This window comes from Protomyctophum bolini, assembly GCF_963924005.1.
Source record: "Protomyctophum bolini genome assembly, chromosome: 12".
Lineage (NCBI taxonomy): Eukaryota > Metazoa > Chordata > Actinopteri > Myctophiformes > Myctophidae > Protomyctophum > Protomyctophum bolini.
In genome coordinates, this window is record NC_137873.1 from 5109179 (window position 1) to 5128850 (window position 19672).

General features: G+C 40.4%; 2 protein-coding genes and 1 long non-coding RNA gene across 3 annotated transcripts; 1 reads left to right on the forward strand and 2 right to left on the reverse strand.

Annotated features, from left to right (window-relative positions):
- Positions 1 to 1727: 1727 nt before the first annotated feature.
- On the reverse strand, positions 1728 to 2423 carry LOC308325515. Its single transcript, XR_013965032.1, has 3 exons — positions 2335 to 2423; positions 2176 to 2245; positions 1728 to 1847 (listed from the first exon to the last, which is right to left on the reverse strand). It is a non-coding gene; the product is annotated as an uncharacterized lncRNA (long non-coding RNA).
- A 441-nt stretch (positions 2424 to 2864) lies between these two features.
- LOC308325425 (nck-associated protein 1-like) lies at positions 2865 to 10055 on the forward strand (the record flags this gene model as incomplete). Its single annotated transcript, XM_080777917.1, has 8 exons — positions 2865 to 2906; positions 4981 to 5099; positions 5859 to 5915; positions 6523 to 6619; positions 7657 to 7760; positions 8470 to 8602; positions 8869 to 8950; positions 9675 to 10055. The coding sequence occupies 8 exons, from the start codon at positions 2865 to 2867 to the stop codon at positions 9905 to 9907; spliced, it is 867 nt and encodes a 288-aa protein (XP_080634043.1). The 3' UTR covers positions 9908 to 10055.
- A 3486-nt stretch (positions 10056 to 13541) lies between these two features.
- LOC308325426 (insulin receptor-like) lies at positions 13542 to 18494 on the reverse strand (the record flags this gene model as incomplete). Its single annotated transcript, XM_080777918.1, has 8 exons — positions 13542 to 13924; positions 14340 to 14474; positions 15316 to 15445; positions 15837 to 15996; positions 16416 to 16526; positions 17282 to 17511; positions 17913 to 17980; positions 18412 to 18494. The coding sequence occupies 8 exons, from the start codon at positions 18492 to 18494 to the stop codon at positions 13567 to 13569; spliced, it is 1275 nt and encodes a 424-aa protein (XP_080634044.1). The 3' UTR covers positions 13542 to 13566.
- Between the last annotated feature and the right edge of the window lie 1178 nt (positions 18495 to 19672).

Below are 19672 nucleotides of genomic sequence, written 5' to 3' on the forward strand. Positions count from 1 at the left end.
ACAATGAGCAAACAGTCTCAATTAACCCCCCAAAAAAACAATAAATAAAAGATAAACAGTTTAAATTAACAAACTGTCATTTAAAATCCTGAATGACAGGACATGGCAAAAACGGCATCTGCATTATAATGCAATATTAATACAGCAGCATCAATAAGAATATTTTAACAGCATTGTATCAGTCTAGCCAACATGCAAAATACTTAACATGAGAGGTAACAGCATCATCTGCGTCATACGCAATATTAATATGCAGCATCAATACAATCATTTTAACAGCAGTGCATCACAGTTGAAGTGCAAATACTTAACATGAAAGGGAGACATTGGGAAGCGATGGAGAAAGGAAGAGGCCTTGGCTTGGTTTGCATCGCGTGGCTCAATCAGGAGTGCCTGTAAAAAAATATATATATATATTGAGCAAAACAATGTAGCTGCTAAATACATTTAAAAAGGTTCAAAATGAAAAACTTTGAAAGGAGGTATATAATAGAGGTTGCACACCAGTAGTGTAGAGTTACAGACAATGTTGCAGTCAGGTAACAAGTGCCAACCTATAGATCTAAAAGGGCCATTCATCTGGTTTTAAAAAGGCTATTGTGTATTCTGGTATACTTGTATATTCTAGAATGTCAAATTCCCAGCTCCTCAAGAGTGATGAGACTCACCTGCTGTTTGTGTGGGTGGTACACAGTAGGGGAGGTACACAATTTGGGTGTATATTGATAAATAATATTTTAAATATTTATAAAATGGATATTTTTCATTTAGAAGTGGTTTCCTCCCGGCAGCAGATATATATACAATATATCTGAGCTTGGATTACCTATGATGTTTACACCAGCAATAGATACCTTTGAATGAATTCCAGGGTTCTGGAGGCCTCGTCTTGGTACTTGAAGTTGAAAACACCAAAAACAGCAACTCCTGACCCGAATGCCCTCATAGATCACGTGTCCCTCAACACTGATCATCCACTGGCTGTTTGTCATGGACTCATTCCCTGTTAAATAGTAAATACAAGGTTTGAAATTAGATTGAGACTACAGAAGTATAAAAGTATAAAATAGCAGATCTACAAGCTTACAATGCATCACACTGTGGCGTTTTGTACTGTCAGTGTGTAGATTGCATATATGCATTAGAGGTTTGGTATAAAAAAAAGCCAAACAAACAACATTTTACACAACACTGATGATACTGCTGTGAAACAAGTCTATGAATCTACCTATAAAGGTTTAATCTGAAACACAATATTATTCAATGAAGTTTATGTAGTGTGCGTGGGTACCTGCATCTCTCTCAGCTACGGGTCCTTTGTTAGCCTGAAAATCATTGAAGAGCCCTAATCTTTACCATTACCACTGCTGTTGGGAGGAAACCTCATAACTCCATTTTTGAGGTTTAGTAGTAAAAAGTGCTTTGGACAAAAACTCTTAACTTCTTTGGACCCACAAAATGTCTGCTAAAGCAACTAACTCCACCACCTCTCCCCCTCTCATGGAAGTAATTGACATACAGTTACAACACCAACTTTGATGAGGCTGTATTGCTTTGTTTTAAAAATATAAGGTTTTCTTAATTTCCATTTCCTGGAAAATGAACATTTTGGAGTTATGAGGTTTCCTCCCGGCAGCAGAGATATATACAATATATCTGAGCTTGGATTACCTATGATGTTTACACCAGCAATAGATACCTTTGAATGAATTCCAGGGTTCTGGAGGCCTCGTCTTGGTACTTGAGGTTGAAAATGTAGAACACCGCAAACAGTGCAGCAACTCCTGACCCGAATGCCCTCACAGATCACGTGCCCCTCAACGCTGATCATCCACTGGCTGTATTTACTATTTACAGGGAATGAGTCCATGACAAACAGAGTTTGAAATTAGATTGAGACTACAGAAGTAGTTACTATCATGCACGTTCATTTGATTACATTTTAATATTTCTCAAAAACATGAAAAATGGCAGTTGCTTGGTTTGCAAGGTGGATCTGTAGAAGGGCAGGAAATACATATGGAACAGAAGACTCTCCCTACTTTTCATTTCAGTTTCAGTTGAGCAAGATGTATCTTCACTTAAAATACAATTAAGGCATGGCATCTTCACATGAAGGTTCTATGATTGCCTCATTTTACACAAAGGGCATTTTTTTTACACAAAAATACATACCAAGCAGAACAAGTCGAGGACTGGCTGGTAGGATGAATTGTCTCTCGACGTCAGCACTTGTGTTAGACCACTGAAAAGTTAAAATAAATTAGGACAAAAATAATAATGTTGTAGCATGTGTACAATCACAATATTGAACAATAATTGATCAATACTCACATTAGCCAAAATCAGCAGTCCATCTTGGCTTTCTCCTAAATGGGTTGTAAGAAGCTGAATTACAAGAGTCAAATCCCCATCCAAGCCCTGGGAAAAATTATACACTTTAAATGTTCTGTATGTTTGGAAATGTCTTTGACATCTGCAGGATGAACACACTTAAAAGAAGCATTGGGTGTGCAACTGTGGGTCCTCATGTGCCTCACGTTAACATATCAAAGCAAGAATATGTACACATATCACATGATATCATCTTGCTCACGTATTGATGTTTCAGAAATTGTTAAAGTAGGTTAGATTTGCCAAAGTGGGCAAAGTAAGTTGTGTAGCTTGAGCAATGTTGCTAGCAGCTAGCAGATGTTTAAAACTTACAAATATAGACTGTAGGCAACTTGCTTACCTTAATATCAGTCTGATTTTCTTCTTAGATTATCAGTCTTCTTTCTGCTTCTTCTTTTGTTGTGTCGTTTTGTTAATTTGCTTGGCAAAAAACTGTTGGCTAAAAAGATTACAGAAGGCTCCTTCACTGCATGGCCAACAACAATCAACTGAACTTTGAAGGGAAAACCTGGGTGTGGCCTATTTCCATGTGGCTTTGCATAAAATACTGCATTCTACTGTTAAATTACAGTCTCTAGTAAAATAACGGCATAAGCTGTGAACTGAATGGTCCCTCGGCTATAGACCCTTGTACTGGAGAAGTATATAGTACTCTGACATGCAACAGCAGAGAGAGAGGGGGGGGGACATGCGTCACCATTCAATCCATTGAATTGAGCACAGCTGACAGCAATCAGACTAGCTCAGAACTGGGAATGAGTATTTTGGTTTATATTTCTTTAAAAAATCATAACTTTTGACAGGAATGTGCTAGAGACTTACTTTCTTTTTTGACAGACTCATAAATTATGAGGGTAGACTGACATATGTCAGAATTGTAAAGTTTTGTCAAATCGTCTTAGAGATAATCATAAATATGTATCTACAGGGAAAAGTAATGGTCGAAAACTAAATCAAACACCAGATTATTGATCAGCGTGTCGCCCTGAACGCATCAATATAAATCTCCTCACACACAGACTTACTGTTCTCTAACCCTAACCCAGCCACCAAAACATGCTAGGGTTAGGGTTATGGTTGCCGAGGTCGTAGAGCAAAACCGAGACCAGATTCTTGATCAGCTCGTTGCTCTGAAAACACCAATATAAGTTTCCTCCCACACGGACATACGGTTCTCTTAATTGATTAGGGTTACAGGTTCGCTATCTCGCTTAATAACTCGAAAACGATAAGAAGTTGGATTCCGATTTCGAGATATGTTGTTCAGTTTTTTTTAGACGAACAAGGGGATATCTTGTTTGTCCCGGTACGCCACTCCTAAATTGGCTTCCTCCACTTTCGGAAGGTACATATAGGTGTACAACCTAACACCATACTGAAGGAAGATCTGAAATTTTGAAAAGTGTCGTACCAGGACAAACAAGATATCCACTTGATCGTCTCGAAAAACTGAACAACATATATACAAATTAGACCCCAAGTCCTTATCGTTGTGGAGTTATTGAGAGGGAAAGATTGCCCGCTTTTGCAGTCTTTTTGCTGATCTTTGACCTTTATCAGTGGCCTAAAAAATCAGGCCCGGTGCCATTACATCCGGCTTACTCTCAATATGGATTGAGTGAAGTTTCAGATTTTAAAAAAATATCTTGAGCGATTAATTCCAGAAAATGGTCAGATTTTGCAGTCTTTTGGCTGACCTTTGACCTTTGCAAACGTCGTGGAAATTTGAGACCGCCGCCATTGAATTCGGCATGCTCCAAATATGAAGAATACGTCTAGTGTACGTAGAAAAACATTAAAAAACATGTTTTAAAGGTCTGTTTGTGGAGAGGAGAGGAGAGGAGAGGAGAGGAGAGGAGAGGAGCTCACAGTGACACCTTGCAACAGGTGTGTGTAGTTGCTAATCAAATGTCTTGACACACACACACACACAGGTGGACCCTCTTGTAAACAAGTGTAATGCTTAATTGCTTAAAGTCTTTGTATTGAGTTTGTGTTTGAAATGTACTGTAATTCTGCAAACTGTTAAAGTGTTAATACATATTTCAATCAATCAATCAAGGCTTTGATGTTCTATGACAAAGTTTAAAATCCATCTCCTTCCAACCTATATGAGTCTAACAGTCAGTCAGCCAGCCAGCCAGCAAGCCAGCCAGCCAGCCAGCCAGCCAGCCAGCCAGCCAGCCAGCCAGCCAGTCAGTCAGTCAGTCAGTCAGCCAGCAAGCCAGTCAGTCTCCTCTTCTATACCATTGTAGGCTGTTGATTTAACAGTATTGTACTGCAATCACAAGATCATAAAATATCTCATATTGCTTTCTCTAGCCCCCCCTCCCCCCTCTCTGTGTCTGTAACTGTAAAGAACCCAAACACGTTTTCTACTGAACTTTTCTATATTCTGGGTGAACAGACATTGTTATTATGATCTTATTGTGAAACAAGTCGTTTTCCTTTGAGCCAAATGCTTTTATTTTGAAGGGAGTTTTGTGGGACATAGCTGTCGTGTATTGGTTACTGAAGTCACATGACCAGGAAGCAGGTGACGACAGGTAACATAAATGTATAGGGACACCAAAGGTGATGTAACAGAATGTTATTATTGAGACTGGCAAGTTGGCTCTGCAGAGTTCCACGTGTCTCTGCCTGTTTAGAGATGAGGTCTTCCACATTCACAAAGCAGCTGAGGACCTGTTTGTTAACATCAGAGGGTAGGCGCGCGTGCACACTCGCACACACACACACACACACACACACACACACACACACACACACACACACACACAGACACACAGACACACACACACACACACACACACACACACACACACACACACACACACACACACACGTGTGCGTAGGAAGCATCTACACACATTTATGCCTGATTTATAATGTACATTTGGTGACTTGATGTGTACAAGCTACATTATGAATGTTGAGCATTTGTGATTTTTATGTCAAAACTCTTTTGCCGATTTAGGAATTTTTTACACACTCATAACATATTCAATGTCTCTATATTGTCACTGTTCTGCTTAACATCCTCAATTACACAATTGTTTGTCTTTATTAGTATAATAATAATAATTTATTGGAATCTTTAACACCTTCATGCCATGAGTTTAGGGTTTTCTTTTGTTTTCAACTTAAAATGTATTAATTTTTCATGAACAAGAATAGACAAAGACATACAGAAAGCAATAAGACAAACAATTGGACATTACAGTATGTGTTGCCATCTCAGGAAATAAAAGTAGTAGACAAATGCTATAATTGCAGGAGTTCACACACAGACAGGATAATAATAAAATGGAAACAATTTGTGAGCGAGCACGCACGCACGCACGCACGCACGCACGCACGCACGCACGCACGCACGCACGCACGCACACACACACACACACACACACACACACACTGGGTTCAGGGTTTTCAATCAGTGCCTCTCTTCAATTTGTGTGTTTCAGATACAACAAACGCATCAACGACATAAGAGAATGCAAGGAACAAGCACTGTCTCATGCGTACGTATCCTAATCTCTCTTTGCCCTCCATCTCTTAATCTGCCTCTATCTGTCTATCTATCCATCCATACATCCTTCTCTCTTGTCTTTGTCTCTTCTCGCCTTTCCCTCTTTCTCAACCTGCTATCCTTTTATCTTGCATGCTTTTGCACTTGTTTAACCACTTTCTCTAATTGGCCACTCATTCCTCCATCCATTAGTCTTTTAGTCCTGCATCCCTTCACTTTTTAATCACTTAAACCTTATGCTTTTACGCCCCCTGATGTTTTCACGCTACACTAATAATATCTGTGTGTTCACCCCAGAAAAGGGATGGAAGAAAAAATGCTATTGAGAAACATTCCACTTATTGGCTGTCTGGGCCAGTTTCTTTGGCCAATGTCAATGGGCTGACATTACTGACCCTACCAAAAAACAAAAAAAATATATAGTATGACCAGTTATTGAACTAGTAAAGGTAAAATATTTAATTCCTCCCCTGCTCAACCACCTGCCTTCTCTCCTCTTCTGTCAGTGGTACTCTCATCTTACCATGTTGTCCCGAAGGTGATAGAATATATAATTGAATGATGTGTCATTGGGCATCATCTATGTGTTTGATGTGCAGAGGCTCCATGCACAGAGAGAGACGCAAGTTTCTCCGCTCTGCTCTGAAGGAGTTGGCTACCGTCCTTGCTGACCAGCCTGGACTCCTGGGCCCAAAGGTAATATATAATGTCAACTTAACCCATTCTTGGGGTGGGAACCCCTTTTGGTGTTTTTAACTAAGCATTATGTTATGCTTTAGCTATTGAAAAATAGCAGATCTACAAGCTCATAGCGTGCCACCGAGTGGCGCACTACGAGCTTGTAGGTCTGCTATTTTCTTATTTTTATGATCAGTACTTTATTTTAGATTTTTTACAAACGCATACAACAGACAACCTAAAATACAGACACAAGCAACAACAGCAGAGTACGTATTCATGGACAGACAAGATAGATAAGAAAAAATTGAAAATAGTTTACATTATTTAGACGACCAAACGCAGCATCATCAACCGTATCATAATGTGTAGTAATACAATAAACAATCAAGAGGGCATTGCCTGACCATGGATCACACCAAGGGACCTGCAACATGACTGAGGAACACGTCCCACTTCAGATCATATTTTAGGTCTGCTATTTTTGAAAAATCGTAAGGCACAAATCTTTGAATATATATTCTTTCAGAGCGAACGTTTTTTATTTATTCCTACGTCAGGCCTGGGTTAAAGAGTCGTGCTGCAATATTTGTATATTCTATGTTATGGAGTTCCTGTGGAGAGCCAGAAGTACAGGACCACAACGTTAGTACTGCGAATAATAATAATGGTGATTCCTGATCTGGTACTGGTACCCAGTTTATACAAGCTCAAAATCTGGGCATTTGAAATCACACAATGCTTTAGCGCTTTGTCCCTTACTCCAAGTTGTGCATTGTGGGATTGGGATAATGCCTTTTCAATCGGGGCCAGAATACGTTATCACACAGTTTATTAAGGGAATACATTATGTTCTGATAACTAGTGTGACTCTGTCTTCTTATAAACATAATGATTTAAGATGAACTTTTCTACTTTCTATTTAACACCTGCATGAGTTGGCCCTATAATGTTCTGATGAAGATAATGATACCAAAGTAGTGTGTTTTTTCTTTGTACAGTAGGTGTTCAAAAAGAGACCTTTCTCTCTTTTACTCTGTGTTCTCCACCTGCAGGCGCTGTTTGTGTTCATGGCATTATCGTTTGCCCGTGATGAAATCATCTGGCTCCTTCGTCACGCCGACAACATCCAGAAGAAAAGTACAGATGACTTAGACAAGTAAGCAAACACACACACACACGCACAATAATACACACACACTGATACATGATCGCACACAGTAATGTGTGTTTGGTTGCTATGTATATAATGGAATGTACATCGCTAGGCACGACAGAATTGTTGACCTATTAGCTAAGTTCATATGTTTCATCATCTGCCAAAATGTATAAGCACTCGTATGTTTTAACTGCCATGTTCATGTAGCCAGACTCAAATCACACTGTCGTGTGGTATTTGAGTCTATGATGATTTCAGATGTCACAGCTAATACACCAGATATTGTTGGTGTTGATGACAGTAGAGAAGTGACCATTTTGGAAGTGGCATGTACATTTGACCACAGTCTGGAAGAGGCTTAAGGTGCTTAAGTACCAGCGTCTTAAAGATGCTATTATACAGCTTGGCTACAAATGTAAACTACTTGTGTTCATATTTGGAAGCCTTGGTAATGTCCATAAATCAGTCGTGAGGTGCCTGCAGATTGCAGGCATGCCCAAGCTGAGAGCTGATCAGGCATCGGCAAAATTCTGTTCAGTGTCTGCAATAATTGGCAGTCGCCATATATGGAGAAGGCGATGCCCGTGATCTGTATCCTGAAGCACTTGTTGTAGAGTTTTCCAAGTTTGCGCATCCACTATTGTTTGTGTTCAAGAATTTCTTGTTAAGTGTGTGTGTGTGTGTGTGTGTGTGTGTGTGTGTGTTACAGACACATAGCAGAGTTGATCTTCTACATGGAGGAGCTGAGGGCCCATGTGAGGAAGTATGGTCCAGTCATGCAGAGGTACTACGTTCAGTATCTATCTGGTTTCGATGCTGTGGTGCTCAACGAACTGGTGCAGGTACACACACACACACACACACACACACACACACACACACACACACACACACACACACACACACACACACACACACACAAGCATTGAAAATGTCAGTGGGACAAATCTTAATTAACGGGGGGAATGGGGTTACTGAAACTACCCCTACCACCCATGGTTTCATATTCCTAATATTTATTTGTATGACAATGATGAATAATGGCTAAAGGAACATGCATCGATAACATTAATCACCGTAAGAATGGAACTTGTTTTTTCTATGCTAGAACCTCTCTGTGTGTCCAGAAGATGAATCAATCATCATGTCTTCCTTCGTCAACACGATGACCTCTCTCAGCGTCAAACAAGGTAAACATAAACTACTGTACTGTAAATCATGGTTTGAGGTAATCATGTATGATCATTTAACCCTGAGAGTGTACAATTGCAACAGGTCATTCTTTATTTATACAGTCTTTCAGTTCAATTAACCCATTTAGGCCTGAGGTCGAAATTAAAAAAAAAGTCTTCAAAATCCTGACGGCTTTCTGAAATGTTTCTGTTTCAGTTGTGCTCAATATTTCATGTCAAGGAAAGGACCCCAATATGAAAATATGTTGTTCCAGGGACCCCAACACAGAAGCAAAGAATTGAGTTAAAATGTTCACTCTGTAACAATATATATTCAAAGATGTGAGGCACATTTTCACCATTTAAAAGAAATAGCAGACCTACAAGCTCGTAGAGCGCCACTCGGCGTGAGCTTGTAGATCTTGTATAACATAAAAGGGGTTCCCGCGCAAAATGGGTTGATACTGGAATGTACTGTGTTTATATTATGCCAAAAACTGTTTCATGGTTTCTCTCTCTCAAAAAAATCTAAAAGGAAAAGAAAAACCTGGTACAACAGAATAACATTCATAAGCCAAACGCCAGCAGACAGTAAACATCAAAGATTAAATGCTTATGTCCATGTCAGCTCAGTGTTGTGGAATATAATTATTGAAGGATGATGTGATGTGTGTGAATATTGTTTTAAAAATAACATCAAACACAGTGTTGTGGTAATTTTGCACATGCTTGTTCCTTATAGTGGAGGATGGAGATGTGTTTGACTTCAGAGGCATGAGACTGGACTGGTTCAGATTGCAGGTACACACACACACACACACACACACACACACACACACACACACACAGTTGAACTTGATACCAACTACATGTTATTCAGGAACAAATTGTATCGAACGAATTTGCTATATTTTCAAGATGTCTCTGGGCAAGCTGGATATTATGCGTTTATATTGTCAAACATATTTTGTGTAAATGTGTCCTTTTTTTCAAATTCAATGTCAATTCATGATCATGTCAATCAGAGATCAGCGGATGAGCTTTTTTGTCACCCGAATCCGAGTGTGCATATTTATAATCCGCCTGTTATCCCACCGCATAAATGACTTAATCCAATTTATATATCCGCAACCACCCGAAATCCGCTGCAGGGGTGATGCTTCTAAGGAACAAGTGCACACAAGCACAGCAGACCTACCAGACCAGCCCCCTCCAACTCAAGCAGTTACACCGAAATCGGTTATCCTATCGAATTCTTTGACTACAGATGTCGCTCTTTTGAACGTTGGCCAATTTGCAGAGAGTCACTGCAGTCAACTGCGAAGAACTGGCAAAGAATGAGAATAATTGCTTCCTTGTTCGATATAATTAGCCTAAAGATGAATGAAATGAAAATAATGTCAGTTAAGTGACAAGTTAAGTTAATGTTCATGTAAGTGAACTTAAGTTTACCTGCCATCCTCCTCCCATCTGTCTGTCTGCAACATAAGCCTTACCGCGGTACTTTAATTTGCTCAACAGTGACCTCTTGTGACAGTGTCAAAGAATTACTAACAACAAAATCATTATCAGAGCCTTATCATCATTGTCTGTTACAGTGTGTACAACATTCATATTGAAATAAATCTACTGTGTACAACATTCATATTGAAATAAATCTTGAGTAATTTCTGTATTCTATACATTGTGTCTTTTGGAATATTCCAAGGAGACAATTAAAACGTTCAGATGTATAGGGGAGAATTACTGTTACCAAGCCATCACTCTTTCTGCACTATTAGGCCTATCATCATAAATATAAAGAAGGTTGAACCGACTGCATTCACTGGACTCCAGAGTGTGTGGAAAAATAATTTCCAGCACAATACTATCCAGTATCACCTGACTCATCAATTGAGGCCGTCGATGACTCTTTGCTCAAATGTGTTTGAAATGTTTAATGTAGGGTTTTTCTTTCAGTCCATACTTTGGGGAGGTGCTTGATGTAGGTGTATTGTACAGTATTGGTTCCAGATGTGTTTTCTGATTAGTAATAGATTATACAAGGTTCACAGTTGTGTAGTCCAAAGAGTAATCTGGATGTTTTCACCATATATCACCTGCTGCTCAAATAACACACCACTTATTAGTTTAATGTCATGATATTTGGCAATAAAAAACCCAAACTATTTATTCTGTATCAGTAATGCAAAGATCATACATAGAAAAATAGTAGAATTGATAGTACTTGGCCTACATTAACGAGAAACAGATTTAGCACTTGGAACACATTTGGCATGTTATGACAACTAGAAAAACATTTTGAGATTTGATTCGTTTTGAACTTTCACTTGTTTCCTAGACATCACTGCTTGATATCTCAGATCATTCAGATATATACGGGCCACCATGGCCCAGAAAAAAAACCGAAAGGGAAGTTTTGGTCTTTTCCTGCTGGAGGAACCTTCTTCATGCTCATCATAAGATGGTACCGTTTGTCACTCTGAAGTGGGTCGTAGACAGTTCAGAAACATCACAACCAGTGACACCATCCATCAAGCAGCTTTGACAATTTAAAATAAATAAATAAATGCATACTTTTTTGAGGAAAAAGAGCTCCTTACACCCCCCCCCCCCCCCCCCAATACGATGGGAACTATGCACAGAAACTAATTTCCCCACTTTTTTACTTGTAAAACTGTGATGTGACAATAAACAGGAAAAGGCTACTGTTATAGTTTCTATTACATTGGAATCCCCATTGCTGAATGCAACAATGAATGAATGCACTGGTAGGCAGGTTTCAGAACTGTTCATTAACCACCAATGAGACGCAGTGAGTAGACAGAAATTGTGCTAGATTTGTGGGTCCGAACGTTCCGAGGTCGACGGATTTTACTGGGGCGAGTGTGTTTTGGGGCGAGGGTTCTTGTATTCGTCTTGTATACAGAACTGTGTCTGGACTGAGTCATCCTTACTAGTTACGACACAAATCATTTCCAATTATATTTAATAATGACTACCAATTTAGTCATTCTTCTAGTTCCCCAATTCTTTTTGCTGAAATGCCCAGCCAAGACGGAGACACCACGGAGCATTTAAACAGCTAGTTTCTGTGTTGGTGGGAAGGAACTTGACCCCTGTAGCACCTAAACACCCACACAACCAGGTTACAACCAACCAACCAACCAACCACACACCTCAACACACTGCCAATGATGGCCAACAGGTGGCACCTTCATGCCACAGATAGAACATATCCACAAATTGAAATGTAGATCCAGTAACTGAACCTACCATCATGTCAACATGATAGTGCTGCAGAAAGAGGACATGTACTGTAAAATGAGGTGATAAGAAATAAGAATCCTGCCACTTCATGAATGCACCTTGCTGCTTTATTTACAGCTCAATTTGATTTGATCTTGATATTAGGGGCAGACATCTGAAGCTAAAGACGCCAACACTTTTCACCTGTGCATCCAATAGCAAAAAAAAGGACCAAGTGCAGTTGGTTGATCGAGAGTCCAAAAATGATAATTAGTATGATTTTCTGGATTAGAAAAAAAATTAAACATAAGAGACTAAACATGTAAAAACCTTTTCTATGACCTGAAATACCTCATAAATGACATGTCAACTATGTACAAAAAACATCAATAATATATTTATATATATTTATAATCTTCTATACCCACTAAAATATACAGTACCAAAGAAGCAGCTATTGGTCAATCTGAGGAACTCGTTTTGTCAAAAATGCTTTTGAAAACAGTTTAAATATCCTTCAGCTGTAGATATGAAACGGGGGGAGGGGGGTGGGGGACACACGACGACAGAACAAAGGGGAGGACATACATAACCCAACATAAATGTGTTTTAATCCGTGTGCTGTTTTGGAATACTGCAGAGTGTGAGGAGGCAGGTTACTTCCAACCTGCTCCAGTGAATAAACAGTTTGTTCAGCGATGGACCATCTCAGACCATCCAACAAGTTCACAAGCTTTGTTGCTTGATAAAAGTCTTCTTGTGTTTTGTTGACATCGTGAGTACAAAGTTTCAGACACAAATCCCATGACAGCTGATGTAGGCCACAGACAAAATAGAAGGGCACTTTTTTTCCTTTTTCAAACCCCAGGATGGGGTAACGTCATTTTGTTAAAGTAAGGGTCGGGGGGGGGGCTGGACAAGTCTAAAGAGTCAGAAAAGCGACCATGAGTTTTAGCAGCCTTCTTGTTTGTCAAAAAGAGTTTGTTTCACAGTTGATTCCATCATCCGCCCAGTCTAGCACAAACTTGGCAATATATAAAAAAATACTACAATCGTGGACAAGAGAGAAGCAGATCGTTCATCTTTTAAATACAAAAAAAAACAAACCCTGGTGTCCATGGTTGGACAATACAGTAGTGTGTTGGTTTAGTGTGTGGCATCTGAGAAGAAAAAAAATAATGTCCTGAGATATGCTTCGAGGGGCCTCTGAAGAGTGTGATGAGTGAGATCTATATAAAATTACGGAAAACAAAACGAAAAAAAAAACAAAAAAACATATACATATATATTTATATCTAGCATCTGTGTGTTGGTGTTGGAGATGAGGAGGTGTGTGGGCGTGTGTGCGTGCATGTGTGTGTGTGTGTGTGTGCGCGAGTAGTATGTTATGATGGACTGGGCCGCGGTAGGGCCAGTATTCGTCCGTTAGTCTTTCCCCCATTCATGTGTGTGTAGGGGATGTGATGCTCCTCGTAGCTGCCCCGCAGGCCCACGGAGGAGCCCTCGTCCCGGTCGGAGCACTGCTCCCGCTGCGAGTAAGACGAGGGGTCCAGCGGGATGCTCTCCATGTTCTCCATGTCCAGGTCAAAGTCCTCCGTCTCGGGGGGCTTGTTCTCCTCGCTGTAGAAGAAGGACATGTCCTGGAAGGACGGGTGCAGGTCCTCGCGGAGCATCTCGATGATCTCCTTGAACATGGGACGCGTCTTGGGGTTGTACTGCCAGCACATCTGCATCAGGCTGTGTCTGCGGAGGGTAGTGGAGGGAGGGAGGTGTTGTAGTTTATCATGCAGACATTTTCTGATGCTGGATTGTTTTAAGCTTGATTTATACTTAGTCGCGCGATGATGTCCCACACCACACATTGCTGATGTGCGAACACAACAGGCGTCGTGCATCGCAAGACGTTATGAGCTTGTAGATCGTTTGTGTCCCAAAATATATACAGCCATCAATTATCTTCTGAAAAATTCTTCAACTTCTTCAATTATATATATTATTAATTATATTTGAAGTCATATTGCCTAGCGCTAGTTTGTGTCAGCAGCCAGTAATCGAGTGCTCTAAGTCTGTATTAGTAATAATAGTAGTAGTAGTAGTGATGATTGCAGTAGCAGAACAGTAGTGATATTAGCCAACAGTCACACTAGTCTGTACTCACAGTCTGTCTGCGCAGTTGTCGGGCCGGTCCAGGAAACCTCCGTCCATAACAAACTTGAGGACTTGCTCATTGGACAGACCCTGGTAGGGCTGCTCTGCCAGCGTACTGATCTCCCACAGCACCACCCCAAATGACCTAGCGTGCACACGCACACGTGCACACACACACACACACACACACACACACACACACACACACACACACACACACACACACACACACACACACACACACGTATTACTATACTTCATCAGCATTTTAGGACAGCAATTTCATGAATGCCACTTTTACAATTCTTTACACAACTTAAGGCTTTCAGGACACATTGAGACAGCATCGAGAGCTGGTAAACAACGGTGAAGGAGGAGGGATCTGAGACTGGCAGGATAGGCGTGGACAATAAATAAATGAAATTTGTGCTAGAAGTTGCTCGTTTAGAAAACTCCCAAAAGCCGCAGCCAAATGTTCAACTAGTAGTGCGACCGAACAATTTCGTTTTTGCAGCGGTTTTATCATTGATACATTGCAATATTCCTCTCTATATTCACTGTAGATTGACTGTACATATTTACAGTATATGGTACGATGTGGTGTACAAGTACATCTTCGTACGTCTTCCTTTCTATATACCCTTTACCTTGAAAACATCGGCTTTTATTGTTCACAAGATGAACTAGCCTTTATTATAAATGGGATGGAAAAAAAGAAATGACTGAAACTGGTGTTTGACTGACTAAAAGTAGATCAAATCTCTCTAAAAAAAATCTTTATTCCGTTTTAAACCTTTTCTGTTTTTGTGTGCAATCTCCTATTAAAATAGAACCACATTTGTCTTTTTTATTTTATATGAGATGATGTCTGGCAACATATTTGATGTCTACTTGTTTGTCGTATGTCTTGTTTCAGGAAATATAATAAAATTTAAGTAAAATATATAAATAAAAGCCACACACAAAACTGAGTACTGAGTACTGACCAGCAGTCTGAGTGTGCAGTGAAGACTCCATCCTTCAGGGACTCCGGTGCCATCCACCTGACAGGCAGCAGTCCCTTCCCTCCTTTACGATAGTAATCAGTCTCATAGATGTCTCTGGTCATACCAAAGTCTGTGTGTAGGGACGGAAATGCACGTTACAATGTAGCTAGTTCACAGTTATCATTCATCCATCCTGACTGTAGTCTCCTCTGTATTGTGCATGTACAATATTCTGTACTCTTTATTTCAGTGATATGGTTATTCATTTCTAGTTACTATATTGCACATTTCTAGCTGTAATTTCATATAAACCTTAATTTAACATGTAGATAATTTATTCCGTAAAACATTCATTGATGTAAATGTTTCACACATCCCACTTCCTGAGACCTCATTTACACTCTGCCGTAAGTTGAGTATATATTATATATATATATATACACTGATATATATATATATATATATATATGAGAACTGGACAGAACAGATTCACAACTCTTGCGACTCCATCTTGACCGTACCTCCTATCTTGCAGGTGAGGTCGTGAGCCACCATGCAGTTCCTGGCCGCCAAGTCTCTGTGGACAAACTTCTTGGCGTTGAGGTAAGCCATGCCGTCTGCGATCTCCGCCGCCATCTGAATCATTTCCTTGAGAGTCGGCGGTGGGCGGCCCGGGTTGTTCTATAGTAATGAGGCGCGTCGTAAAAACATTAAATCTCAAAAGCCATTGTTTGTGGCCCACCCATCTGACCACTTAACTTGGCAGCAATGCAGCCAAAAGATACCAAAATAGCAATTTCTTTACATTATTATGTTCATATTAATGTTATTGTTTTCATTAAAATCACAAAAAGTGTTTTGCCAATTATTCGGGGGCTCACTTACAACACCCTCACGGCCCACTAGTGGAGCACCGGTTGGGAGTTGACTGCATTATGGAATATTGTGTGTTGACGTTATGATGCCTGTACTTTAGCAGCAGACCTACATTGTTGTGAAGGAGTGTTCTTAATGTAATCATTCCATCCCTCCAAGTAAAGTAAGGGGGATAATAAGCGTAATCAACCATCATCATGGAGTGTGAGGTGACTGTGCGCTACCTCAGAGTCGGGCCGCAGCATGCGCAGGAAGCTCTTGAGGTCACCGTGTGTCATCAGCTCCATGACCACCAGGGTTGGCTGACCCTTAGACACCACGCCCAGTAGACGGACCTGAGGGTCGGGGGAGGAGGCACAGTTTGATGGGTTATATATACCAGTGGTTCTCAAACTTTTTAATTTCAAGGACCATCATCATAAACAAAAGGCACTGGGTCACACAGTGGTAAGAGTGAGTTTTAACTCTTTTTATTTTCTACATGAAAAAAAATGTAAAAAAACATTTCGTCTATCCAGCCTTCATCAGTGTGTGGAGTGTGTTTTCTAATTTCAACGACCACCATACCTTTGAGAGTGTACAAATGGAACCAAATGGACCTGTGGTTCCATTTGTATACTCTCAGAGATACAGACCGGTCCCTCAGGGTTCCCCCAAGGAACTCTGAGAACCACCGGGTTCTACAGTAGCACTGTGGGGTTGGACCTTGTAACAGGTGATGTGGTAGAACAATCAGTCTGACCGCAAGGAATGGAGAAACAAAACTTGAAGAACCAGTCCAAGAGCAAAGTTTGAGATATAAATAGATGGAAATAAAAGGCAGTAGCACACTCATCCCCAGCATCCAAAACCATGTATTTTTAGATTCCCGAATCAAATATAGCCAATTATGTCGTTGGCAATGGTGACTGTGAAATGGCACCAAGTAATAACAATATACTTGTAACATGCATAACGCAAGTACCGCGTACCAGAATAAACATAGCTGGTATATATATACAGAAGGCATATTTTAGATGTTCCCGCATGTGTCTGAGTAGTGTTTGTGTATAGAGCACATCTCTGTTCAGATGATGTGGTCTCTCCTTACCACGTGGTGACAGGAGAAGGCCTTCATGACCGAGGCCTCGTTGAGGAACTCGATCCTCTCTCTCAGGCTGGCCGACTCGTTGACCGTCTTGACCGCCACGCGCAGATCCGGCTCGCCCTTCACTATGTCCTTCGCGATGCCCTCGTACACCATGCCGAAGGAGCCCTGGCCCAGCTCTCTGAGGATGTTGACCTTCTCCCGGGGCACCTCCCACTCATCTGGCTCATACACTGTGTGGAGACATTATTGCTGCTGTATTATTGTCGTTGGAAACCAAAATGGTTACTTTTCAAGAAATGGGGGGGGAAAAAGATAACTGGTGGACCCAATGGATCCAACCGTAGTTTGTTATTTAAGTTCTTGTTAATACTTTTCACTGGTTCAATATTTATAAAAACCCACAGACCGAATAAACCCCTTTCATTTTCACTTTAAATAATTAAAATAGCACATCTACATGTTCATATCCGCTACTTATACAGTATTATGTAGTATGACAATTTTAATTTACAAAAAATGAAATGAAATAATAGAGATATGTGGTTTCTACCCGACAGAAATTATTAGTGATTAGTGATTAACCCATCGAGAGCTTCCCTATCAAGGGTAAACGTTTAATCTCATTACTTACCATCATTAGCACTAAGATATTCTGGGTTTGAAGAAGCGTAGATGGGCCCACTGGGCACTTGAGTTTGCCTAAGAGAGTAAAAAAGGAGATTAAAATGCAATCAAATGCAATGCTACTACTGAACGATGGCAAATGCATAAAATACGATGGGGAAAACACAGTGTTTCAGCAGAAAACGACATGAAAAATTGTTTTTCCATTATATCAGAGGGAGTAGACAGGACGGACTACTTATGATTGACTGTCAACCCATTAGCAAATGTTTCCATTCAAACAATGACAATATTATATGAAAATGTACTACAACGTTCTGAGTTATAGATACGCAAATAAACAGCAAATTATGCCTTCCAAATTATGCCCCCCCCCCATTGTTCACTGTTCACAAACACTTTTTGGGAAAGTACTGGAATATGTGTTAAATGGTGAATTATCAGTAGAGCTAGAACCTAAATGACACTAAGGCCAATGAAGTGAATAAAGAACATGGGGGACGTACTTCTTCTTAAACATAATGAATCCTGCTCCTGCCACAAACAGCAGCAGGACGAAGCAGATGACGGGGCCAATGACGATCTTCATCACATTGGTGGGGTCCACCCCTATCACAACACAAAGACAAATCCCCCAATGAAACCCTCATCACATTGGTGGGGTCCACCCCTATCACAACACAAAGACAAATCCCCCAATGAAACCCACATCACATCACATCACATTGGTGGGGTCCACCCCTATCACAACACAAAGACAAATCCCCCAATGAAACCCACAGCATTTTACACACTTTGGGCTGTATTTTGCGTGTCTCACTCTCAAGTACCAGGTCTTATTCCCTAACTTGAGTAAACTAAAGACCTGGAGGCGTGATCAATGCCATTTGGCTATTCTGAGTGGCCAAAAGAGCATTGACCACGCCTCCAGGTCTTTAGTTTACTCAAGTTAGGGAATAAGACCTGGTACTCGAGACAGGCAAAATACAGCCCTTTAAATCCAGTGTCCCCTATTTTGGGCAGGAAAGGATTTTCCACATGTTTCTAAAATAGGTGATGTACAAGCTTGCATTGTATGTTGAACATTCTTCACAAGAACCTCACAGCCTGTGAAATAACAGCTAGATATATGGGCACAAAAGGGGCCAGGTCCACATATACAGTAACAGCGGGACAGACACACAGACAGACAGACAGACAGACAGACAGACAGACAGACATGATCTGCAGGGTCTCAGCTGCGTTCGCTTCCCGCGTTTGCGCGTCTTACTGGTAATACAATTGATAGATAAACAGTATAGATCGATACTATATAGCAGTATTTTGTACCATACTTCAATTCGTCCAATTGCCGTTGCCTTTTATCACAAACATTATTTTGCAGACCCGTTACAGATAAAAAAAATACATTTTCCATATGATATCCTGCTGTCCATGGAAGCCTGCACATGGAATGATTGTAAAGGGCTTTCCATTGTGTGAGGTTTGACCAGGGGGGAAGTCAGACGGATATTTTGTGAAGCCACTAAGGAAATGAAAGTTCATATAATGGCCTGTTGTGGCGCTCTCATTGGGCTCAAAAAAACCCATAGCCCCATAGAAGTCCATGTATTTGGGCCCAACTTCACCTAGACTGTATTACCTTAATAAACATGGTCATGAATACTTTTCGCTTCCAGTCACTAGTTTAAAGTCTCATTTCTAATGTCATAATATTCTTTTTGGAAAATTATGGTCCCATTTATTAGAAAAATGACCATAAAGTCG